This window comes from Odocoileus virginianus, unplaced genomic scaffold (assembly GCF_023699985.2).
Source record: "Odocoileus virginianus isolate 20LAN1187 ecotype Illinois unplaced genomic scaffold, Ovbor_1.2 Unplaced_Contig_27, whole genome shotgun sequence".
Lineage (NCBI taxonomy): Eukaryota > Metazoa > Chordata > Mammalia > Artiodactyla > Cervidae > Odocoileus > Odocoileus virginianus.
The window spans coordinates 838,868-864,675 of record NW_027224344.1 but is presented as its reverse complement, the minus strand read 5'-3'; the positions used below and the strand labels follow the sequence as shown (position 1 = coordinate 864,675).

General features: G+C 47.2%; 1 protein-coding gene across 2 annotated transcripts in view; it reads left to right on the top strand.

Annotated features, from left to right (window-relative positions):
* The window catches only part of GNAL (G protein subunit alpha L), a 69,779-nt gene that overhangs the window by 3,491 nt on the left and 40,480 nt on the right, over positions 1–25,808 (top strand). The window contains exons 1-5 of one of the 2 annotated variants that reach the window (XM_070464523.1): positions 17,192–17,323; positions 17,878–18,120; positions 18,352–18,424; positions 19,090–19,144; positions 19,394–19,513. In XM_070464523.1, coding sequence (XP_070320624.1) covers positions 17,979–18,120; positions 18,352–18,424; positions 19,090–19,144; positions 19,394–19,513 — 390 coding nt within the window. In that variant the 5' untranslated portion in view covers positions 17,192–17,323; positions 17,878–17,978. Of the gene's footprint in view, positions 1–17,191; positions 17,324–17,877; positions 18,121–18,351; positions 18,425–19,089; positions 19,145–19,393; positions 19,514–25,808 lie in introns of those variants that run through there. The other variant, XM_070464522.1, reaches the window with a different exon arrangement.

Here is a 25,808-nt window from a genome sequence, read left to right as displayed (position 1 = left end):
GGGGGCTATCCAAAAGTCTACAAGCAATAAATGCTGGAGAGGGTGTGGAGAAAAGGGAACCCTCTTACACTGTTGGTGGGAATGCAAATTAGTACAGCCGCTATGGAAAACAGTGTGGAGATTTCTCAAAAAGCTGGAAATAGGACTGCCATATGACCCAGCAATCCCACTTCTGGGCATACACACTTCTGGGAAACCAGATCTGAAAGAGACACGTGCACCCCAATGTTCATCGCAGCACTGTTTATAATAGCCAGGACATGGAAGCAACCTAGATGCCCATCAGCAGACGAATGGATGAGGAAGCTGTGGTACATATACACCATGGAATATTACTCAGCCATTAAAAAGAATTCATTTGAATCAGTTCTAATGAGATGGATGAAACTGGAGCCCATTATACAGAGTGAAGTAAGCCAGAAAGATAAAGACCATTACAGTATACTAACACATATATATGGAATTTAGAAAGATGGTAATGATAACCCTATATGCAAAACAGAAAAAGAGACTCAGATGTACAGAACAGACTTTGGGACTCTGTGGGAGAAGGCAAGAGTGGGATATTTCGAGAGAACAGCATCGAAACATGTATATTATCTAGGGTGAAACAGATCACCAGCCCAGGTTGGATGCATGAGACAAGTGCTCGGGCCTGGTGCACTGGGAAGACCCAGAGGGATGGGGTGGAGAGGGAGGTGGGAGAGGGGACCGGGATGGGGAATACGTGTAAATCCATGGCTAATTCATTTCAATGTATGACAAAAACCACTGCAATGTTGTAAAGTAATTAGCCTCCAACTAATAAAAATAAATGAAAAAAAAAAATACTTGTGCCTTTTAAAGTTTAGGGAGAAAAAAAGTAAGACGTGGGCTTCTGACCCCAATTTTGTGAGCTCTAAAGAATAATTGTTCTCTGCCCAGCGGCGCACAAAGAGAGAACCCAGCCTACGATGGAGGAAGATCCTGCTTACAAATGAAAAGAGGCTTTTCTTTAAGGACATCTAAAACTTCGGTGTGGAAGGGCTCACCATTGCAAGAATGAACAAGTAAAATGGCACAAACCTAGCTGCTGTCTCCAGTGAAATATCTGAATTCGAATATAAAGAGAAACATTTTTGGAGAATCAAAGTGCAAAAAATACAGAAGGAAGGGATCAGGTTACCTGAAAAGGGAAGAGGAGGCATCAGAAGCAGAGTTGTCATGTACACTGCTGACTTCCCCACAGGACAGAGCAATGTTGCCAGAGGTCTGAAAATACTGAATGGTGATCCTAGACTCTTGCACCTCATTAAACCACTGTGGGCATATGCATATGTCTGTGTGTGTGTACCTGTGTCTGTGTGAGGGGAAAATAGATTTTCAGATACACAATTGGTCAAAGGATATCCCCACCCACATAATTTTCTGGAAAGAAATCACTTAGAAATTACTCCAGCCAAATTTCTTTTCATGCACCAAATGAACTCTAAAAGGAGAGAATTGTGGTCTCAAGAAATAAGAGAAAACCAAATACGGTCCAGAGTTCTGGCAGCTTAATGTTTTAATGTGATTGTACAGCCAGACAGAAACATTTAAAAGGATATGTGAAGCGAAAGATGCTCCATGTGGAGAAAAAATTTAAAGGCAGGTCCAGCGTTGCCCATCTTGAATTTCTGGAATAAGAGGGAAAGACCCATTTTCACCTGAAACCTCCTTATTGTTAACCATTGGCTCATATTTATAAAGGGCTTCCCAGGTGGCGCTAGTAGCTAAGAACCCGCCTGCCAATGCAGAAGTCAGAAGAGATGCAGGTTCAATCTCTGGGTCAGGATGATCCCCTGGAGGAAGGGTATGGCAACTCACTCCAGTGTTCTTGCCTAGAGAATCCTATGGACAGAGGAGCCTGGGGGGGCTACAGTCCATGGGGTCACAAAGAGTCAGACATGGCTGAGCAACTGAGCACACACATATTAATAAAACACAATCTCCATGCCTGATTCGGCCCATGAGCCACCGCCAACAAAAACACAGTTGACAAGACTGGGTGTGGGCTCAGAATACATCGTCTGAACACCCAGCAATTGAAGCTGGGTCCCCACCCTTCAAGTGTACCTTTCAGCTGCTGAACTCACAGTCATGACATAGTTATTGTTGTTCAGTTGCTTAGTCGTGTCTGACTCTTTGTGACCACATGGACTGTAGCACACCAGGTCTCCCTGCCTCTCACTATAGTCGATGTCCCACAACATAGTAGGTGCCACTGATTCTTCTTCCACCTCTCCTGTTGATGTAAATCTCTGTTCAGTACACTCTGATTAGAAAAGTATTCATTTGATGTTATCCATTTTCCAGATACCATTCAAATTAAAAATGGACAACTATGAGTAGAATTCGTGTTTTCTGCCTCCTTCAATTATCTCCTGCTATTTTCCTGTGTGTGTGGTCTTTCTCCACCAGCGATACATCTTTCCAGAAGGAGGCCATCTCTGTGGGACGTTTGCTATACTTGTACTTTTGCCTTGTGCTTGGCTGTTGGGATAAACCAGAACTCTGGCTTGACCCCCGTCCATGTCTAGTTCCTCTAGGAGGGAGTACTTGGTGAAATCACAGAAAAACAATGTTCTCCACTGGGGGTGGGGGTGGGGGTTGATCGGTTTCTTTTTTTATATAAATACCTTCTTAATTGTAATGATACAGTGACCTGGCTTCCCAGGTGGCATTAGTGGTAAAGAACCCACCTGCCAATGCAGGAGACATAAGAGACACAGGTTCCATCCCTGGGTCAGGAAGATCCCCTGGAGGAGGGCATGGCAACCCACTCCAGTATTCTTGCCTGGAGAATCCCATGGACAGAGGAGCCTGGTGGGCTACAGTCCACGGGGTCACAGAGAGTCAGACAGGACTGAAGCAACTTAGCGCACAGACACACACACATTGACCAAGATAGCAGTTGGTTCTTGAGTCGTGCAGAGGACGTGAGCTGGGTGGATGCCCAGGACACCTCCTCTTCAGTGTGCTGCCTTGCCCCGCCCCGGCCTACTGGAGCCCTGTGGGCTTTGTCATCAGGAGAAATTCCAGATGCTCTGGCTGTGCCTCGCTTTTCCAGAGCCACACGCTCACAGCGTGTCCTCACAGCCTGGAGGGGCTGCAGTCACCACCTTGCATCAGTCTGTTGTATAAACCATCACCCATAACCTCAGACACAAAGCTCCACATTTCCATCGGTGAAGCAAGACTCAGGCAGCAGGTGTGGCCGAGAGACGGCGCAGAAATAACAGCAGGAGGACTGTGGGCCTCCTGGGCCAGGGTGGATGGACCCTGAACCCACAGCCCCAGTCAGAAGGCAGCACAGCCCTGGAGGGCATGAGTTGGACTTAACCCACCGTCTGATGTGGGGTGGCCTGTGTTCAGAAGGATGTCGGGCTGTGTTTTGGGCCACTCACATGCCCAGAGGTCAGCAGAGAGGTGTCCGCATGGCGTTGTGCGGAGACCAGAACACCAGCGCCATCGCCCCGGCCCATGGGCACTGCACGTGCAGGAAGGAGTGGGGCCTGGGAGAGGGAGGCGCCGTGGAGGTCACCGAGACATCAAAGTACACTCGTTGAATAAATTTGTTTTAAAAGTGGACCAGGGGTTCTTTTTTTTTTTTTCCACTTTGCGGGGCTTGTCAGAGAATGGTGTATTAAGGTTGTACTTAGGGCAGATGCAGAGCAAAATGCCAGCACGTTTTCCACCATCAACTCGCCCCTGCCCCCATGGTCCAGTCCCAAAGCCCCAGCAACCTCTGTGGTGTCCCCCCAGGGGATGAGAGCAGTCTCTCTTATTTGGTTGTTAGAGATTTTCACATACGAGGAAATTCCATGTGCTGGGAAGAATCAGCAAAGCCCCGAGGCGGGGAGGTGGCTATTTTCTGTCTGTCCTTCCCTCCCAGACCAGGAAGGATGGTGATGTAATCCGCTCTCTCGGAAGCTCTGAAGTAACTGGTACTTTAGAGTCATTTCTTAATGTAAGCACATCCTGCACTCCAGCCAGCCATTGATTGGTGCCACCTGGCCTGAGAGGCAACGGAGACGCAGCTGCTCTGATGCACTAATGGAGGATGTGTATTCAATACTCAGACCCACTTCCCCTCTGGCGAGTGGTGTTTTCTCAGAAGAAACAGCTCCCCTTTGGGCTTGGGCACTATAATGAGCTTGGACGGGCTCATTATTAAAGGCCAAGGTCACTAGTCCCACTCGGCCGTGGCCTCGGTGTAGGGCGTGATCTGGTGTGGAGCCGAGAGCATCCAGGGAGACGGGCTTCAGTGATGCCACTGCGCCCCAGGGCGGTGCCCCTGCCCATTTGTCTGTGACCTTAATTTCTGTGTGTCAGCCTGGGAGCAAAGAGTACCCGATTCCATCAAGTGCAGCTGAGTGTTCACTTAGGAAAACAAGAGGATGGGTTTCTATGGTGACCTCCATATCCAGCAAGTGAACACACCACCCAAAGACTGTGGTCACAACCTGAGTCACACCATGGTCACTGCCATCAGGAATCCACAGGGGACTGGTTCCAGGGCCCTTCCAGACACCAAAACCTGAGGATGCCCAAGTCCCTTATATAAAATGGCCTTTCAGTCTGCCCCCAACATCTGTACTCAGAGACAGAGCCTTGAAAGGGCTAATTAAAATAAGGTCTTCCCTGGGGGCGCAGTTGATGAGAATCCACCTACCACCGCAGGAGACATGGGTTCCATCCCTGGTCCGGGAAGATTCCACATGCCTTGGGGCCACCAGGCCCATGTGCCACAACAACTGAGCCCAAGGGAGGCAGCTACGAAGCCGATGCACCTAGATCCTGCTCTCAGCTAAAAAAGAAGCCACCACAATGCAAAGCCCACACACCACAACAAAGAGTAGCCCCTGCCTATGGCAACTAGAGAAAGCCCCCAAAGCAAAGAAGACCCAGCACAGCCAAAAATAATAATGAAAAGTAAAATGAGGTCATTAGGGTGGACTCTGATCCAGCCTGATGGGTATCCTTATATATCCTACTCTAAAGAAGAAATCTGGACAAAGACATGATACAGGGATGACCATGTGAAGACACAGGGAGGAGCTGGTGGGTGTCTGCAAGCCAAGGAGAGAGGCCTCTAGAGGAGCCAGCCCTGCCAGCTCCTCCCTCTTGGACCTTCCAGCCTCTCGAACTTTGAGAAAATTCATTCTTGTTGTCTTTGATAAAAGACACTAATTGAGATACAGTTGACAGAAAACGTTGCATTTGTTGCAGGTGTGCAACAAAATGATTCGATATTTGTCTATATTGTGAAGTGATCACAATAAGTCTAGTTAATACCCATCACCACACATGGTTACCTAAAAAGTTGTGTGCGAAGAGGACTTTTAAGATCTACTTTCTTAGCGGCTTTCAAGTACACAGCACAGTGTTACTAACTGTAGTCACGTGCTGTGCACGGCATCCTGGGACTTCGTTTCACAACTCAGGGTTTATACCCTTCATCTCCCTCTGATTTCTCAAGCCCCACTCCCCTCTGCCTGTGGGTGGACCTGCCACATCACACAGTCTGTGCCACCTGCTTGCAGGCCCCTTGGCTTCTCCCGCCCTTGACCCTGGAATCCTCTCCCCAACACCACTGAGTGTTCTGTTCACCCTCAGTTTCAAAGGTCGTCTCCAGTGTCAACTCTTCCAAGACTTTCCTGATCCCCTCTGTCAGCAGAGTCCCCTCATTTTATATGTAATTCCCTTAGAATACTTTTTTACCTTCTATTTAGATACAAGTGTAGCTGAAATCCACCATCAGATTACATCCTAATAGAGTCACTAACGTTGCACATCTTTTCATGTGCGGACTGGCCATTCATATGTGTTCCTTAGAGATGTGTCTGTTCAAATACTTTGTTCCTTCTTTAACTGGGTTGTCTTTCTGTTGTGTTGTAGTAGTAGCAACACAACAATTTAAGTAGTAGCCTCTTCAATATTCCAGCTTCTGGAGCCTATCATTCTTAACCGCAGGTAACTCTGCGCCTGCGGTCCTAACCTGCGGGGCTCTCTGTTCTGTAGAGAATAATGCCAAGTTTTTCCTCAGGTCGTTCCTGAGGCGGCCGCCAGGTGGCGCTGCGGCGCGGGAAACCTGATGGATGCGGGGCGGTCACTCCCAAACCGTGGTCCTCGCTGCCTGCCCGCTGGTAGCAGGGAAACCGGCTGGGTCTGCGCTCCCAGGTGTGAATGGTGATGCTGGGAGAAAGATGAAGGCGAAAGATGGCCAACCAGGGGCAGAGCTGGGCCCGGAGGCGGGAACCCCATTGACCGGGCTCTTACCTGCACACACCCGTACACACCTCCACACAGCAGCATCCATCCCCCAGGGTTGGTGGATCCTCCAGAGGCCCCTCCTTGGTGCGGTCCCTTTTCTCTCTTCTGGGAATATCTGTTCTGTGTGCCCGTGAGAGACTGTTCATCCCCAGACAGGTCATGCACCTGTCCTTTCTGCCCATCTGCTCCTGTCCTCTCTGTCCGAGGCAGGGCATCCCACCTCCAGGTTGGCCTGTCATCAGTTCTCCACATAAAACTGGCCCGGTCTCTGCCATGCTTCTAATAAGCATGACTTCTGGCCAACCTGTGGATAAATAATCACCCCTAAGGGCAGAGTTGGACACCATTGAGCAACTGAACTGAGGGGAACCCACAGCCCGACAGTGTGAGTCCTGTCTCCTTGAGGCAGCACCTGGCATGGGGTGGGCACTGCATAAGCACCTGGGGAGACAGATGATAAACTGGACACAAATGAAACCCAACACACCAACAGGGAGGAAGAAAAGGAACTGAGGGGGTTCTCACTTCTCCATGACAATATTTCCCTTCTCCCCTCTTTATCTCTTTCTTATTGGCATCAGTTCAGTTCAGTCGCTCAGTCGGGTCCAACTTCTTGCAACCCCATGGACTGCAGCTTCCCTGTCCATCACCATCTCCTGGAGTTTACTCAAACTCATGTCCATCAAGTTGGTGATGCCATCCAACCATCTTATCCTCTGTCATCCCCTTCTCCTCCTGCCTTCAATCTTTTCCAGCATCAGGATCTTTTCCAATGAGTTAGCTCTTCGTATCAGGTGGCCAAAGTATTGGGAGTTTCAGCTTCAGCATCAGTCCTTCCATGATTTCCTTTAGGGTGGACTGGTTGGATCTCCTTGCAGTCCAAGGGGCTCTCAAGAGTTTTCTTCAACACCACAGTTCAAAAGCATCAATTCTTCAGCACTCAGCTTTCCTTAGTCCAAATCTCACATCCACACATGACTACTGGGAAAACCATAGCCTTAACTAGATGGACCTTTGTTGGAAAAGTAATGTCTCTGCTTTTTAATATGCTCTCTAGGTTGGTCATGACTTTTCTTCCAAAAAGCAAGTATCTTTTAATTTCATGGCTGCGATCACCATCTGCCGTGATTTGGGAGCCCCCAAAAAGAAAGTCTGTTACTGTTTCCACTGTTTCCCCATCTATTTGCCATGAAGGGATGGGACCAGATGCCATGATCTTTGTTTTCTGAATGTTGAGCTTTAAGCCAACTTTTTCACTCTCCTCTTTCACTTTCATCAAGAGGCTCTTTAGTTCTTCTTCACTTTCTGCCATAAGTGTGGTGTCATCTGCATATCTGAGGTTATTGATATTTCTCCCAGCAATCTTGATTCCAGCTTGTGCTTCATCCAGTCCAGCATTTCTCATGATGTACTCTGCATATAAGTTAAATAAGCAGGGTGACAATATACAGCCTTGATGTACTCCTTTCCCTATTTGGAACCAGTCTGTTGTTCCATGTCCAGTTCTAACTGTTGCTTCCTGACCTGCATACAGATTTCTCTAGGCAGGTCATGCGGGTCTGGTATTCCCATCTCTTGAAGAATTTTCCACAGTTTGTTGTGATCCACACAAAGGCTTTGGCATAGTCAATAAAGCAGAAGTAGATGTTTTTCTGGAACTCTCTTGCTTTTTCAATGATCCAACAGATGTTGGCAATTTGATCTCTGGTTCCTCTGCCTTTTCTAAATACAGCTTGAACATCTGGAAGTTCACGGTTCATATACTGTTGAAGCCTGGCTTGGAGAATTTTGAGCATTACTTTGCTAGTGTGTGAGATGAGTGCAATTGTGCAGTAGTTTGAGCATTCTTTGGCATTGCCTTTCTTTGGGATTGGAATGAAAACTGACCTTTTCCAGTCCTGTGGCCACTGCTGAGTTTTCCAAATTTGCTGGCATATTGAGTGCAGCACTTTCACAGCATCATCTTTTAGGATTTGAAATATCTCAACTGGAATTCCATCACCTCCACTAGCTTTGTTCATAGTGATGCTTCCCAAGGTCTAGTTGACTTCACATTCCAGGATGTCTGACTCCAGATGCATGATCATATCATCATGATTATCTGGGTCATGAAGATCTTTTTTGTTACAGTTCTTCTGTGTATTCTTGCTACCTCTTCTTAATATCTTCTGCTTCTGTTAGGTCCATACCATTTCTGTCCTTTATTGTGCCCATCTTTGCATGAAATGTTCCCTTGGTGTCTCTAATTTTCTTGAAGAGATCTCTAGTCTTTCCCATTCTATTGTTTTCCTCTATTTCCTTGCACTGATCACTGAGGAAGTCTTTCTTATCTCTCCTTGCTATTCTTTGGAACTCTGCATTCAAATGGATATATCTTTCCTTTTCTCCTTTGCTTTTCACTTCTCTTCTTTTCACAGCTATTGTAAGCCCTCCTCAGACAACCATTTTGCCTTTTTTGCATTTCTTTTTCTTGGGAATGGTCTTGATCCCTGCCTCCTGTACAATGTCACGAACCTCCATCCATAGTTCTTCAGGCACTCTGTCAGATCTAATCCCTTGAATCTATTTCTCACTTCCACTGTATAATTGTAAGGGATTTGATTTAGGTCATACCTGAATGGTCTAGTGGTTTTCCCTACTTTTCTTCAATTTAAGTCTGAATTTGGAAATAAGGAGTTCATGATCTGAGCCACAGTCAGCTTCCAGTCTTGTTTTTGCTGACTGTATAGAGCTTCTCCATCTTTGGCTGCAAAGAATATAATCAATCTGATTTCGGTATTTGGTAATGTCCATGTGTAGAATCTTCTCTTGTGTTGTTGGAAGAGGGTGTTTGCAATGACCAGTGTGTTCTCTTGGCAAAACTCTATTAGCCTTTGCCCTGCTTCATTCTGTACTCCAAGGCCAAATTTGCCTGTTACTCCAGGTGTTTCTTGACTTCCTACTTTTGCATTCCAGTCCCCTATAATGAAAAGGACATCTTTTTGGGGTGTTAGTTCTAGAAGGTCTTGTAGGTCTTCATAGAACCATTCAACTTCAGCTTCTTCAGCATTACTGGTCAGGGCATAGACTTGGATTACTGTGATATTGAATGGTTTGCCTTGGAAATGAAGAGAGATCATTCCATCATTTTTGAGATTACATCCAAGTGTGGCATTTCGGACTCTTTTGTTGACTATAGTGGCTACTCCATTTCTTCTAAGGGATTCTTGCCCACGGTGGTAGATATAATGGTCATCTGAGTTAAATTCACCCATTCCAATCCATTTTAGTTTGCTGATTCCTAAAATATTGATGTTCACTCTTGCCATCTCCTGTTTGACCACTTCCAATTTGCCTTGATTCATGGACCTAACATTCCAGGTTCCTATGCAATATTGCTCTTTACAGCATCGGACTTTACTTCCATCACCAGTCACATCCACAGCTGGGTGTTGTTTTTGCTTTGGCTCTGTCTCTTACTGGCATGGACATGTGGTATTCCTATATTTTTCTATGACTTAGAATTCACTACTGACCTTAACTCCTTTGGTGCTGAAATCATCCCAGATTTGGCCAAATGGGAGTGCCTTCAGTATGGCTCTGCATTCTCAGGGACATGCCCCACCATGTGAAAGCATATTCCTATTTTCTGGGCTTCCCTGGTGGTTCAGTTGATAAACAATCTGCCTGCAATGCGGGAGATCTGAGTTCAATCCCTGGATTGGGAAGATGCCCTGGAGAAGGGAAAGGCTACCCACTCCAGTATTCTGGCCTGGAGAATTCCATGAACTGTATAGTTCTTGGGGTCCTAAAGAGTCGGACACAACTGAAGGACTTTCACTTTTTTCACTTTCTGTTGTAACCATATTCCAGGTTTATCTTGTGACTCCACCACCCCCACCCCAGAATCTGCCGTTTCTCTGAGGAGTTCTGGCTCCTCTGGGTGGTGAGTGATGCTGAAGGCCAAGATTGGGCACTAGATGCACTCACAGCTACTAGTGTGTCTAACACCTGGCTGTTTTCAGCAGACAGAACAAGAGAATAGATGCATGTGTGTGCTATACATGTATACAGTCATACAACAGACACACATGTACGTACAGACAATCACGGACACATACTCTGACACCGTGAGCTCATTCCAATTGCTACAATTCCGGTCCATCCCACAGGTTTGCCTTGCCTTTCCCCACTCCATATTTGTGATTTCTCTGTCTCTCTGAAAATCCTGTTTCTCAGTAACCACCTCCACGCATGCCTCTGTCCTGTCAATCATGTATCTATGGGCTTGGGATCTGTCCGCACTCAGTCTACCTCTCAAACATCGGTCTTGAATTGACCTGTTGTTTAAATTCATCAAATGGTTCCTACCTAATGACAAAATAAATGACAACGACACACACTAGACTCTTTCTCCCTGGTTCATAGTCTGCAAGCTTCAGGAAGAGCCCGTCCAACTTCCTGGGAAAGGCCCATAGTTCCCACCTGTCATAGAGCAGGTTCAAGTTCTGTTGAACTTCATACACAGGTTGACATTCTATTACAAGGAAAAATGTTGCTTTATAGTCTGTAACTAAGCCAAATTCTAAAAGAAACCAGTTGCTAAGGCAACTGAGCAAAGAGTTAATGAATTCATCAGTCATTATATGCAGATTAACCTGCCAGTGTTCACAAGGAGATGTGCTTGTTTGATTTTTCCTTCCGGAAGAGAGAACGGTGCACATTTTTTCCCCACTTGACAGAGTTCCTTCTGAAAAGGGCTCAGGCTTTGGGATCAGACAGGGCTGGTCAGGCCCCTGTGGGACCTTCAGACCACAGCCTTCTCTGCAAAGTGTGGATAATCTTGAAGCTGTTGAGATGACCTTATCAGATGAGCTACTGGAAACAGAGCACCTTTCAGTGTCTTTTCTAAGAAAACGGAGGGTGACTTACAGAGGTTAGCACACATCCTCTAGGGGATCAAGTGACATTTTCCTTCACATTCATAACTGACCACACTCATCCCTCAGTGTCCCACTGTGATCTCCACAGAACCCTGAAGACTTGACTGCAAGTCTGCCCCTCTCTACTGGCCCACTAAACTGTCTGAGATCGGGGACAAGGAATTCATCCTGGTAACCTCAAGGTCGCCTGAGTGTAGGATTGGAAACCCGCTTTATGGTGAATGAGTGGTGTGTCTGGAGCCTCCTTCTGACTCTGGGCCCTGCGCCGCCACCTGGTCAGAAACTATAACTTCAGGAGATGTTTGTAAGCAAGGAACTGGCACCCGTGTTGATTACAACATTCAGTTAAGTTCAGTTCAGTCGCTCAGTCGTGTCCGACTCTTTGCAACCCCATGAACCGCAGCACACTAGGCCTCCCTGTCCATCACCAGCTCCCGGAGTCTACCCAAACCCATGTCCATTGAGTCGGTGATGCCATCCAACCATCTCATCCTCTGTCTTCCCCTTCTCCTCCTGCCCTCAATCTTTCCCAGCATTAGGGTCTTTTCCAATGAGTCAGCTCTTCGCATCAAGTGGCCAAAGTATTGGAGTTTCAGCTTCAACATCAGTCCTTCCAATGAACACCCAGGACTGATCTCCTTTAGGATGGACTGGTTGGATCTCCTTGCAGTCCAAGGGACTCTTAAGAGTCTTCTCCAACAGCCACAGTTCAAAAGCATCAATTCTTTGGCGCTCAGCTTTCTTTATAGTCCAACTCTCACATCCATACATGACTACTGGAAAAACCATAGCCTTGACTAGACGGACCTTTGTTGACAAAGTAATATCTCTTCTTTTTAATATGCTGTCTAGGTTGGTCATGACTATTACAGTATTAACCGCCTCAAAACAAACAGTGGAAACCACCACTGTCATGATGAAGATCCTGAGTGTGAATTTTTTTTCTTGTTTTTGTAGTTAAACATATAATTTACCATCTTAACATTTCTCAGTATACAATTCAGTGGTCTTATGTACATTCATGGGGTATCCCTGATGGCTCAGCAGTGTGCTTTGCTGTGGGAGAGAAATTATTTCCATAAATTCTACAATATTTGATTGCAGAGTGCTGTGTACAGAAAGGGAAAGGTGAAAATGTTTCCCTACTTTTCTATTTAACAATGTTAAAAAAAAAAAAAGATGCTTAAAGTGTGATGTGATTAGGTCATGGAGCAAGCTTTGCTGCTGAGAATGAAGATAATCCACACGGACCATTTCCACCGAGACCCTAAGAAAAGAAAGAAAACAGCTGCAAAGTGCTAAAAGGCAGGAGGCAGCACAAGAGCCGGGTCTGCCTGGGGCCGTTCAGCCACCCCCATGCTGACCCCACCAAGTCTGTTTGCAAAACAGGCACAGCTTTTAGTTACCTGGGTCAATATCACTGCATTGAGTCAGGACTGCTGGCCTCTCACTCTGCTTTGTTCCTCCTCTTTTAAATCTTTCTATACTCCTGCTCCAAACGTCTTAGAGTGTGGTTTTAACCTTTAGTAACCTCTACAGTATAAAATGCCAGGGAAAAAAAATGCTAGAAAGAAAGAAAGTGAAGTCTCTCAGTCGTGTCTGACTCTTTGCAACCCCATGGACTGTAGCCTGCCAGGCTCCTCCATCCATGGGATTTTCCAGGCAAGAATACTGGAGTGGGTTGCCATTTCCTTCTCCAGGGGATCTTCCCAACCCAGGGATTGAACCCAGGTCTCCCACATTGCAGGCAGACTCTTTACCATCTGAGCCACACCTGTAGTTAGTACATAAAGGAGGAGACTGCACCAGATATCAGACATCACCATGTGTTTTCTCCAAAGATGGTAGTTCTAACATTTTATTCTGAGAAATCCTTTAAAACATCTGTATGGTGCCGCAGTCTCTCATCTACAGGGGCGTATGGTCAGGCCACTTAAGATAGCTGTTCTCTTGCTCTCTGTACATCCCCTTCCCCACCAGGGCCTGCTTCTACTGCTGCTTAGTCACTCCAGCCATGTCCAACTCTGTGCAACCCTAAGGACTGCAACCTGCCAGGCTCCTCTGCCCATGGGGTTTTCCAGGCAAGAATACTGGAGAATACCTCGTGCAGGGAATCTTGCCAACCCAGGGACTGAACCCTGGTCGTCTCCCACACTACAGGCAGATTCTTTACCACTGAGCCAGCAGGGAAGTCCCATAAAATTCGAGACCAGTCATTAACTTTTTAAAACATTGATTTTTTAAATTTAATTCAATATATCCACGATCTTGTGCTCCACAGCATTCTGGTCACTTTTCAAATGAGCTCAGCATCTCTTGAATCCAGGCCTGAGGTGATGTGAGACAGTTGCTTTGAATTTTTTTCATCTTGCTGTTAATTAAATTTCTGTGGAGGGCCTCCTTATATAACAGAAAATGAATTTTGTTCCCATTGCTAGCAGAGACTTAGGTCCAGCTAACCAGAAAATAGTTGTCAACTTCTGGACATCTACCAGCTTCAATGGTGGGGGGAGGGGCTGAAACAAAAAACAAATTTCAAAATCGTTATTCAAAATTCACAAATTAAGTACAAAAGAAATTCAAATAATTCAACTTTCAAATGCACTGGGGGGCTTCCCTGGTAGCTCAGCTGGCAAAGAATCCACCTGCAATGCAGGAGACCTGGGTTTGATCCCTGGGTTGGGAAGATCCCCTGGAGAAGGGGAACAGCTACCCACTCCAGTATTCTTGCCTGGAGAATTCCATGAACAGAGGAGCCTGGAAGGCTACAGTCCATGGGGTCACAAAGAGTTGGACATGACTGAGTCACTTCACTTTCACAAGACTCCTTGTCTCTTAACATCAACAAGAGCAGGAAAACCACTTTGTTTCGAATTTGCCCTTTCACCCTAAACTCCGTGTCTTCCCAACCCTCCTCGTTGCCCGGGGCCTCCCCTCACCCCAGCATCCCCCCACCTGGCTGCCCCCTCAGCGGCCCTTCACATCCGCAGGTGGGCGTGCACTGCAGCGAAGGTGGTGATGCTGCTGTGCTGCCGTTGCCTGGCAACAGATGCGGGCATCACCCGCTCCCAGCTGCTCCCCAACAGTCGCTGCTGTGTTCCAGGTGAGCCAGATGGGATTCCGCATTCTGAGCCCAGGGTTCAAAACTCAAAGGAGGACTGGTCACCTAGACCAGACTAGGAAAAGGCCACATGACTGGTTTTTGTTTTTAAGTGTCTTGACCGCCTACCTGATAATAGACTGTGCAAATATCACCTTGGCATTTCTCATCAGAAATGTTGCATTGCCATGTAAACAAGTTGCTTTTATGTTTTGGACTGGTTCCCAGGTGGCTCAGTGGTAAAGAACACGCCTGCCAATGCAGGAGATGCAGGTTCCATCCCTGGGTTGGGAAGATCCCCTGGAGAAGGAAATGGCAACCCACTCCAGTGTTCTTGCCTGGAGAATTCTATGGACAGAGGAGACTGGTGAGCTATAGTCCATGGGGTTGCAAAAGAGTCGGAGACGACTGAGCAACTACACAACAACAACAACAGTGTTCTGTGGATGGATAGTGCAGATGCTGCAGCCAGGCTGCAAAGGTTTAGATCCCATACACACCTCTTATTCACCCTCTCGCATTCTATGAAACAACAGTCACAATAGTTCCTTTCAGGGTTATTGCAAATACCAAATAAATCACTCCATGGAAAGGATTTAGCTCAGTGCCAGCAATCACTTGACAAGTCATAGAAATGAGTTATTTTAATTCTAATTCCTAAATTTGAACAAGTGAAAACTTTTGCTATATTTTTTAGGGTTACAGGTTTTTATTTCTCCCCTTTATCAGTTTCCCTGATGGCTTAGACGGTAAAGAATTTGCCTGCAAAGCGGGAGATCTGGGTTCAATCCCTGGGTTCGCAAGATCCCCCAGAGGAGGGTATGGCAACCCACTCTAGTATTCTTGCCTGGAGAATCCCAGTGGACAGAGGAGCTGGCGGGTTGCAGTCCATGGGGTCACAAAGAGTCAAACACAACTGAGCGACTAAGCACAGCAAGCTTCCATGGAATTTGTTTTGTCCCCTTCTCTTCCAGCTGACAGTATTATAGACACCTTGGCATTAGAAAAAATAGACATATCCTTTAAAACATCCCACCACACTCTGCTGTATTTGTGCATCTGTTCTCACCTCGCACTGCCCCATCCACCACCTTCCAGGATGTGTGGATGCTGCTCTGGGTAAATATTTGTGTTAACACAAAGAGGGAGGCCTCAGGACACTGCTGAATAGTGTCCTTTCACTTGCTGAAACTCCTACCCAGCTCATCCTGTATCTTTGCTTCTGCCCTGACAGAAAGAAAGATTCACTGCTTTTGTCTTTGAAAGAGTATTCCTGTTTGGATATGGTGCTAAACTGGACAAGTATCTTATGAATTTAAAATCTGATGGTGAAATTCCTTTCATGAGAACCTACACTTGAAGGGAGTTATCTTTGGCCTTTGGGAATTCATTCATACATCCATCCAATGAGGACTCATGGGGCCTCTCCCTCCTCGGCCAGGCACTGAACTGGGCACAGCGAAGCAGGTGTGAGGGGCGGGCTCCACCTCGGCGCTCACTGAGCCCAAGCCCAGTGGACTTCTGAAAGAGCAGTAAACGAACCATTATACAATTCTCCCAGAGAGAGCAGCACACAGGGGCCCACACCATGTCCTGGGGTGTTAACACACAGGGGCCGAAGGGGGACTGGGGAGCTCCAGGAAGCACGTACATGAGGGCTCAAGCTGCACAGTTGACCGGGAAACAGTCTTGATGGCCCATGGCTGAGGACGTGGGGGTGGTGGGGACAGCGAGGTGGTCAGATCTGCATTGTGACTGTGGCAACGGGCCGGGGGCAGGAGGAAGTGAGCAGAAGGCCACTGCTGACATTCAGGCTGGATAGTGACCGTGGCTTTGGCAGATGCGGTGGAAAGAACAGGAGCGATGTTTAGGAAAGGGACCCAAGGAACACAGTGACTGGGTTTGAAAGAAGGAAAAGGAGGGGATCAAACCTTGTCCTGGTTCAGGAAATCAGGGACCTGATTCACAGAGCCAGAGAGAGGAGCGGCTGGCGGTGTGGGTGGGCAAGGGAAGATCCTGGGAGGCCCCGATGTGGAGGTGTGCTTGGGGCGCTGTGTACAGGGGGCTGAGCTGGGGCTGAGGCGCCTGCTCCGGGTGGAAGGGGAGGGAAATTCAAGGACACGGTGGGGGGAAGGGGAAGCCGAAGGAGTCTCCAGGGGAGTCAGTGAAGGTCAAGACAACAGTACCTGGGGGAAGTCCGGCCCACAGGGTCCGCTGATGGCTCTGAGAGAGTATTTCAGTGAAGGGTGGGTCAAAGCCTGACCCCAGGAGCTTAAGTGTGAACCGAGGTGGGGCGAACCGCGAGGCGCGGGGGGAGTCAGTCCTAGGTTTTAACTCGGAGCCTGTGGGCAGCAAGACACGGTGGGGCTGATGTACGGCCTGGGGGGGCGGGGGGGACCGCGCTGTAGAGAAGGGAAGAAACAGCGGGAAGCCGGGTGAGGCCCGCGGAGCGGTGGGCGCAGGAGGCCAGACGTGCGGACCGCGAGGGAAAGTCAGGGCTGGAGGGGACTGGACGGCAGAGCCGAGAGGAGCCCTGAGAGAAATCGGCGCGCGATGACAGGGTCCCGAGCCTGGAGACGCACAGCGGGGTGACCCCCGGCGTCCAGCGGCGAGGACGCCGAGCACCACCGCAGCAGCGGGGTAGTGTCTGGCTGGCACCCGCGCAACAGGTGGGAACGGGCAGCCGCCCTCACTGGTTCAGGCGGCGGAGCCAGGCTCCGGGCCACGGCGTCTTCCAGAAAAGTAGCCAAGCTGCTCAGAGCGCGCGGAGGAGAGCCGGGGGCGGGAGGCGGCGTGGGAGCGCTGGAACCGTCTAGAACGGGAACGAGGGGAGGCGGGGTGCCTGAGCCCTGCACGGACCCTCCCCTTGATAGAATATGCATGATCCAGCACGAGGCCTCGCCCGCCGCGAGCCGGAGGCGGTGCGGGATCGCGGGAGCGCACGCCCAGACCCAGAGCCGCTCCGGCTGCGAGGGAGCCGCGCGCGCCGCGTTAGGACTGCACGCGGGTGAGCCTCCGCGGTTCCCTTCGAGGGCGGCCGCCACCCCTCCAGACCCCAGGACCCCCTGCCCCGCCGCCCTGTCGGCTCCCTTTCCCCGCCGCGAGGAGGCTTCAGGGGCTAGGACATGGGATGGGGCGCGGGTGGCCGACAGGTGACCACAGTCACGGGCGGGGACCCGGCGCACTCCGTCCCACCGCGCCTTGCTCGGCCGCCACCGGCGGGGCTCGGGCACCCGGCAGAGCGTCCATGCTCCGGTCCCCCTAGGCGCTCCCCGGCAGCTCATCGGGCGCGAGCAGCCGGGCGCGCGGAGAGGGGCGCGCGGGGCGCGGGGAGGGCAAGCGCCACCCGGCCGGCTCCGGAGAACCGGCGCTCTCCGCCTTGTCTCCACTTACTGCTGTTTATCCAGCAGATCATTCTAAACAATTGTCTTTAAAAAGCACTTGGCTCCGCGCGTCTTCTTTGCGTTCTCTGAGTTGGGAGCTCGCGGTGGGCACGGGGAGGGAGAAGAAACGCCTGCTCTGGTCGAAAACACCGAGAGACCGGAACGTCTCTTTCAACAGCGGGAAGAAAGGCCGCCGCAGGGTCTACACACACCTACAGTTGTCTGCCGCCTTTTGTGCAAATTCCTAACCGTGCCTGAGGTCCACGCGAGCGGGCAGGCATGGGGTGTTTGGGCAACAGCAAGACGTCAGAAGACCAGGGCGTCGATGAAAAGGAGCGGCGCGAGGCCAACAAAAAGATCGAGAAGCAGTTGCAAAAGGAGCGGCTGGCTTACAAAGCGACTCACCGCCTGCTGCTGCTGGGTAAGGCCGGGGGGTGCGCGGCGGCGCCGGGCCAGAGCAGAGCGCACGACCCGGGTGCATGGCCCGCGCGGCTCGGAGAGGGCCGGGCTGCGGGGCCAGTGCCCCCGCCGACCGCGAGCGCGCGCCTGAAGACGCCCGCGCGCGGGCAGGACGCTGGTGCGTCTCTGGTGGCGGGAGAGATGGCCACGGTCTTCAGCCCCTGGTCACAGCGTTCTCTCTGTGTATTTTCAGGGGCTGGTGAGTCTGGGAAAAGCACTATCGTCAAACAAATGAGGATCCTGCACGTCAACGGATTTAATCCAGAGTAAGGAATGAACCATTCCGGGCTTGCTTCCCAACCGCATGCAAACTTTGTCCTTTCTCTCCCGGCCTCCCCAAAAATGTTCTCTCTAAACAGTTAGTTTGATCTTTGAGTCAGCCTTTAAGGACAGAAAATATAGACGCGAGTTGTTCAATTTGGCGTATTTAAGCAAATCCTTCCTCTGGTGGTGCCTACATCAAAATATTTACTTAACAAAGTATGATTTACTAGGTACTCGAGGTATTGATCTGTGTTATTACTATTGCTCTGATCGCACTTAATGTGTCAGTATATATACTTCTCTCTGTGTCTGCCTCTATTTCAATTCAACATATGGATAGATATGTTTGCAAGTGTAGCCCGATATTTTTTGTAGCAGTAGTCATGACCATTTTACCTTGTTATGGTTAACCTGTGTGGTTGTCTAGAGCTAGAGTCTGTGGTGCGTCCCTTCAAATTTATTTAGAGTCCAAACCTGAAAAAGGTAGGTATTTTTCTTGCCCAGATTAAAAAAAAAAAACTTTTCACTGTTGTCCTGGGGCTAATGTTGACATCTAATCAACCCCATCATCTATGTCAGCCCCACTGTATCTGGGAATCTAAAGTCTCATTCAGCATTCAGCCAGCTTTGCATAAAGTTAATTAATAACCATTCTCTTTTCATACAGAGAGAAGAAACAGAAAATTCTGGACATCCGGAAAAACGTTAAGGATGCTATTGTGGTAAGGAGTTTGTTTTGTTTTACTTCCCCTACCAGGGACTGGACCCATGCCCCCTGATTTGGGAGCATTGGTGTCTCAAATACTGGACCACCAGGGAAGTCCCAGGGATTTCTTAATTATTTGTTCAGTGAAAAGGTTGTGTCCTCTGCTCCCTCAAACAGTGTAGACAAAAATCACAGATTAGATTATCACACATGGCGCCTAAGTGGTTTATTTATCCGTACATTCTTTTCCTTCGTTCCACTGTAGACAATTGTGTCGGCGATGAGCACCATAATTCCCCCCGTTCCACTGGCCAACCCGGAAAACCAGTTTCGATCAGACTATATCAAGAGCATTGCCCCCATCACTGACTTTGAATATTCCCAGGTAAGTAAATCCTTACCAAAGTATTTTAAACGGTGCAAGATGGAACAGTTGTTAACCAGGTGGCTTACTGAGAACCAGTGTTAATATTATTTCTTTATTGACTTTCTTCAAAATTATAGCTCTCTGCCAGGGAGAAGTGCTTCCCTCTATACCAAAATATTAACACGTGTTAAAAATAGTAAAGACAGGAAGATTGTAAGAAATGTTTTAATGAGCGTGTTGGTGCAGGTGATGATCAGGAAGACAGCATACCTCTAAGAAATACTGGTGGTGCTTTTTCCCCTGCGTATTTCTAAATCAACAATTATGCCATTTCCCAAATACCAGAAGAGTAGAGATTACATGAGCAGAAAGAAGTGCTTTATGGTAGGTGATCATATCCTTGGGAGTAAGAGAACAGAACCCAGTTTACTCTTAAGATAGGGGTTCTTCAGTTCACGTGAGGGGCGCAGGCCAGCTGTAGGTCACACCTGGATCACTTCTGAATGTCGACTGTCTCCTGGGAAAATGTAATTCCCTTCATGTCCACAGAATTTCGGGCTGCTTTTTTAAATCACTTGGATGGCACTGTTGCTTATGCAAGAGGGTGATGTGAATATATGAGTTTTCTCTTGTTTGGTGGACATACATTTCTTTAAAATACTGTTGTTTGGTCATTTGATGTAGCATGTTTCAAAGGAGAAAATATTTCTTTGGTTTCTCAGAAAATCATTTTTTTTTAGTTCTGCCAGAAGAGTGTGTGTGTGCGTGTGTGTACCCACCCCCACCCCCAAAAAAAAGTACTTCAAAGTTCCCGCTGCCTGGCATGGTGTCCTTGAGATGGTTTTCATTCTCAGCACTCTCTTTTCTGAGGGAAGCTGACACAGGAGGTTCTGTGTAAGACAGATGGGCCCGTGTGCATCCCCCTCCCCGCCCCCTTCAGTAGAACACAATTGCCCATAGGCTCTGTGTCCAGATGGCGGATAAGAATTACTTTTTAAAGCTTTTTACTGCATCCTCTCACATGACATTTGTTTCTGATAAGCATTCCAACATAGCCAATGAAACCCCTAGAATTTCTAAGAAGGCAAAGGTAGCGATGGCAAACCACCTAGAAAAAGTGATTGTGGCGTCTGGCATGGCAGGCACACTGTTGTTTACTTAACTGTGTCTTTAACTGGATGTCGTAGAGGGGAGGTGTCAAGGAAACGATGGGGAACAAAGCTGGGCTTCAGCCTACTAGAGCCCTGGGTCCTTCTAGCACGCTACAATGGCTTACATACTGGAAAAGTCCCCCAGAACTGCAGGCTCCTAGCTGAAATCAGGTGTTCTCAATCCCCTTCAGATTCACTTTATTTATAGATACACATTTGAGTTCTAAATTTTGTCCTGCATGCTCGTCTAAAAGTAATCATGAAACACCTTCTGTGTGGTTCTGATGAAGGGAGAAGTTATTCTCAGCATATGATGAGAAATTAACATCAAGATGGATTGATCTGTCATATGTTCTTCTGCTTATGATGAACACACACGTGACAAGGCCATGCCAGATTCCATCTGAAATCCAAAAACAGTAACACCCACGTGGGTTACTAAGGAACCCAAAGCACCTAATTTGCAAATGTGTTTTTGAGCTATAGAACAATTTTTAATAATTAAAAAAAAAAACCCATAAAGCTCAAGAAACGATTTGCACTGAAGACATATATTTTCATGTAGGTATGTTGAAGCCATTGTGAAATGATGGTCATAATTAACTGTCATTAAAATAAAAGAGCATTGGGAACCAGCTGATGCAGATGGAATTGTAATGCTTTTTCAGAAGCAAAACTTTTTTTTTTTTGGTAGTTTTTAAGCCTGCATTCTGTTGTCATACTGGGTCTCTGTATCAAATAAGATTATGTTTACAATTGAGCCAGCACTTACATAAGAAAGGAAATCAGTGTCTAATATTAACTTTCTTCCTGAAAATTCTGTTTTATTTTAATGTGCACGCAGCTTTCAGTAATGTTTATTCTATTGTGCTCTGAAATATTCATCACTTATTAGACTGAATAGTTCTTGAATTTATGTTTTGATGAGCCTCATAAGGGTGATGTTAAGGCAAATGTCTGACATATACTAATAACACTTGGTTCATTTGAAGACAATTAACTTTTGTTTAAAGAACATGTCTAAAAAAAAAGAACATGTCCATTTTAAAAACTATAATAGTAAAAATAAATAAATAAAATATAAAATAAATAAAAAATAATAAAAACTATAATAGTAAAGCTAAATCAAGTACGTTAATAGTAAACATAACACGAATTTACTAAATCTAGTACTTTCAGATTAAATCCTTGAGAAAATCTTTCTGTGTCACAGTCCAATTCCTTTAGGGTCTTAAGTTTGTTTCCCTATAGATCTAGAATAATTTCTGAACCAAATATTTCCTATCATAAAAATTAATTTCAGAATTATTTAAGAAGGAAAAATTAGAAGAAAGTTGGAGTTTCTTGTTCATTATTAAGAATTTGAGATTCTGCATCAGGTTGCTCTTTATAATGAAAAGTCTAGAGTATCTCAGAGGGTCCTGAGAATTTCCTCTAAGAATGTCACGCCTAGGTTTATTCTTCACCTTAGACTCCTGAGTTAATCTCAGTTGAACCCTTGTTGTTCAGTTGTAGCCAACTCTTTGTGACCCCATGAACGGCCCTAACATTTTAACAGGAAGAGGAGTGAGGCTGGCTAGTGGCCTGCCCAGCAGAGGGTGCCTGGGGAGGTCAGGGTGAGGGCGGGAGCCTCTCAGGCCTGGTCTGTCCCCACCTGGGAGGGATTGGAACCTCTGAGAGGGGAGACCTGAGTGTTGCATCACTGTCACTCTGGCTGTGGGTGGAACAGGTTCTGGGGAGGGAGAGGTGAAGTGGGGGGACCATCTTGGAGGCACCTAGAACAGTCCAGATGGAGACACCGGGCAGTCTGGAGTGGACAGCTTGCTGGCCACTTCCTGTTCACAGTGCTTTGCTCATGAGCACACATCCACATGGCCTCGAACCCTTCACTGGTTGATGCCCTGTCTGTGCACCCAGCCAGTCTGCTCAGGAAGTGGTAGAAGACACACATGCCAGGTGGTGGGCATGACAGAACATGCGCTATTTGATCACTTACAAAGTGGAGCAATGCTGCGATTGCTCCACCAAAACTCTTAGCACAATACCAGACAATCAGTGTGCTAAGTTGCTTAGTCGTGTCTGACTCTTTGCAACCCCATGGACTGTAGTCCGCCAGGCTCCTCTGTCCATGGGATTCTCCAGGCAAGAATACTGGAGTGGGTTGCCATGCCCTCCTCCAGGGGATCTTCCTGACCCAGGGATCGAACCTGTGTCTCTTATGTCTCCTGCATTGGCAGACAGGTTCTTTACCACTAGTGCCACCTGGGAAGCCCATAGACAATCAGTGATGAATTAAAGTGGAGTATTAATTGGTTTGTTTGGTGTTTTCTTCCCAAAATGTGGGTATTATATTAGCTCCCTTAAAGGTGTATTTTGCTAGCATTTCTAAGGGCTGGTGGATAAGTGAGACTTAATGAGCAATCTGAGAGCAGTCAGGTCAGTCAGGGCTCTGTCGTCATCACCTGTCTCCTAAGTGGATGTTCATCACAAGTCCTCCTCCAGAGGATCTTCCATACCCAGGGATCGAACCTGAGTTGTCTGCATTTGCAGGCAGTTGCTTTACCATCTGAGAGTCAAAAATACTATATTCTGCAGAAAATATTTTGATCTGGGATAAATTTATAGTAAAAATGTAAAGAAAAACAAAAGCGGGATGTTAAAATACCTAAGAGCCTATCAGAAAAAATCTTCTCTTCCTCGGTTTTCATCTTGTTTTGGTGGTGTCAGTCCGCTGGCTTGATACCAGTGAAAATAAGGCCTCAGCTCCCGAATCAGGCCGTGTCCTGAATCCAGTGGTCACAACATCTGTGTTAGCTCCCAGCCCTCGTCGGGGATGGGAGCTCAGAGGAGGTGGTTGGCTGCTCCAGGGTCAGAGTTGACAGGTGGTCAGGACTGGAGCCCAGTGGTCTGACTCCAAAGCCTGCCATGTGGCCTTCCTGGGCTCAGGAATCGCCGGTCCAACCCCATCGCCAGGTCAGCCTGGTTTCAACTGTGGGCGGATAGGTGTAATCAGGCCGGGTACAGACCCTTGGAACAGCCTGGCAAGAGAAAGTTTCCCAGAAGAGCAGGGTGGTCTCTGGAGTCACTGGGGTCAGCCTCCAGCATGCCAGAGACAGTCAGCTCTGGCGGCCACCCCTTTCTCTTAGGAGCAAAAATGCAAGTAGTTGAAAATGAAACTTTGGGAGTTACTGGGTCATTCACATATTCAAGTAAAATTTCTCAGAGGCGTCTTAGGTGAAGGGTACGGTGGCCTGGAAACAGGAATATTCCAGTGACCAGGATGCAGACCTGCCCTAAAGAACAATTTATCCACCAAATTCTTGCTGCAAGTTGGCCACTTTCATGGGACACTCTTGCAGTTTCGTTCGTCCCATTGCATCATAATTGCAGACATTTACCTGCACAGTCAATTAATTAATCAGGATGAAAAATATCAACAAGGGACTATTTTTCCGCTCCCTTGAAGAAGTGTTATGCGGCTTCCTGAGCTGGTCAAAGACACCTCTAGTAGCCTGTTGTTGTTGTTTTTGTTGAACTAAATAGGCCATTAGAACGTGGACATCACCCCGTTAGGGCCTCTTCCCGGCTTTTGGTTTATACTCTTCCCCAGGGTCTCAGATGGCCTGTGTTACATTCCTTGGATGTAGTATAAAAATATCTCTGTGGTAAGTTTCTATTTTAAATTTTTGTAGCTTTCTTTTCATACTCTGATATCTGGCATTACTCTGTTGGGAGTTGAATCCAATCCCTTAAGTAGAGGCATTTTTGTGTTGTCACGTCCGTGTGCTTCTCACCAGGCATTTATCCTTGTGGGCTATTGAGATATGTTTGAATCCCATTACACAAGGCCATCTTTCAGAGAAAATGTATAAAAAGTTTTTATTATGTCCCTGATAGTTTAGAGAGGATATGTTTTCTGTTTTGGGGGTTTTTTTGGTCAAATTTAAGATGTGCTAACTCTAGGACTTTAAATATTTTAAGGTCTGCAGAAAAACTTCAGTGCCAGTGGGAACCTCTTTGGCCCTTGAAAATAAAATAGTGCAGCTATAAGCAGAAAGGATAGGGCCTCTCTCCAAACAGTTTTTAGGATTATTTTAGCCAGCCCCAATGAATTGGGATGCAGCAGAATGAATCCAAGATCTAATGGACTTGAGCCAGTTCTTGGCCGGACACAGCCTCTTAGCCGACTTCCTTTGAATTTTCCCATCTGTAAAATGGGGACAGTAGTATCAGCCTCATGACATTACTTGAGAATGAGTCATATCCGGTGAGAAAGCTTGGGAATTTAAAGACTGGAAGAGCCATGAATCATTATGGTTATTACTGTTGACCAAGTACCAATGCGAGAACCAGAAAGGAACTTTAGTTACAATAAAAATGTGCTGGAAATTCAATTTGACATATATATTTTTGCCAACCCCCCTGCTGGCCCAGAAGACACGGGTCACCCCCAGGCCTAAGCAGCCGATGATAGGTGTTACTCCCAAGTATCTTTCCTTTTAATCAACTCAGAGCCTGGGACCACAGGATTAATATTCTACAAGTTCCATTTTATTTTTTTAATATTTTTATTTATTTATTTATTTGGCTGCTCCTGGTCTTAGTCGTGGCATGTGGGATCTAGTTCCCTGACCATGGATCAAACCCAGGCCCCCTGCATTGGGAGCTCAGAGTCCCAGACACATCTGGACCACCAGGAAAGTCCCCTACAAGTTCCATTTTAAATGTCAACCAGTGAATGACTAAAACTTCTCAGGGCTTTTTATGGTTGCTTCAAATTAAGATTTACGTGTAGGGAAAATATGTTTTCTTTCTCATTATCAACATTTCCTCTTATAGGCATCTTTTCAACATCACATCCACGTCCACTGCAGATAAAGCATCTCTTGACCTGTACATAAGAAACTGGACTCAGAAATGCCTAACTTTTGAGTGCAGCTCTGAGTAGCTCTGAAGGGTCCTTTGTGTCACCCAAGCCAGGGAGACCAACCCAGGGCTGAGGGAACCTTATCATTCTGCACCTTCAAAGTGTGGAATTTCTGAAACTGCCATGTGTCTTATAATAGATACGCACATTTAATGTGACAGCATTCTCCTCCCATACACCCCCTCACCCCTAAGAATCTATTATTAAAACTGTAGTACATCCAGAGTGGAAGAAA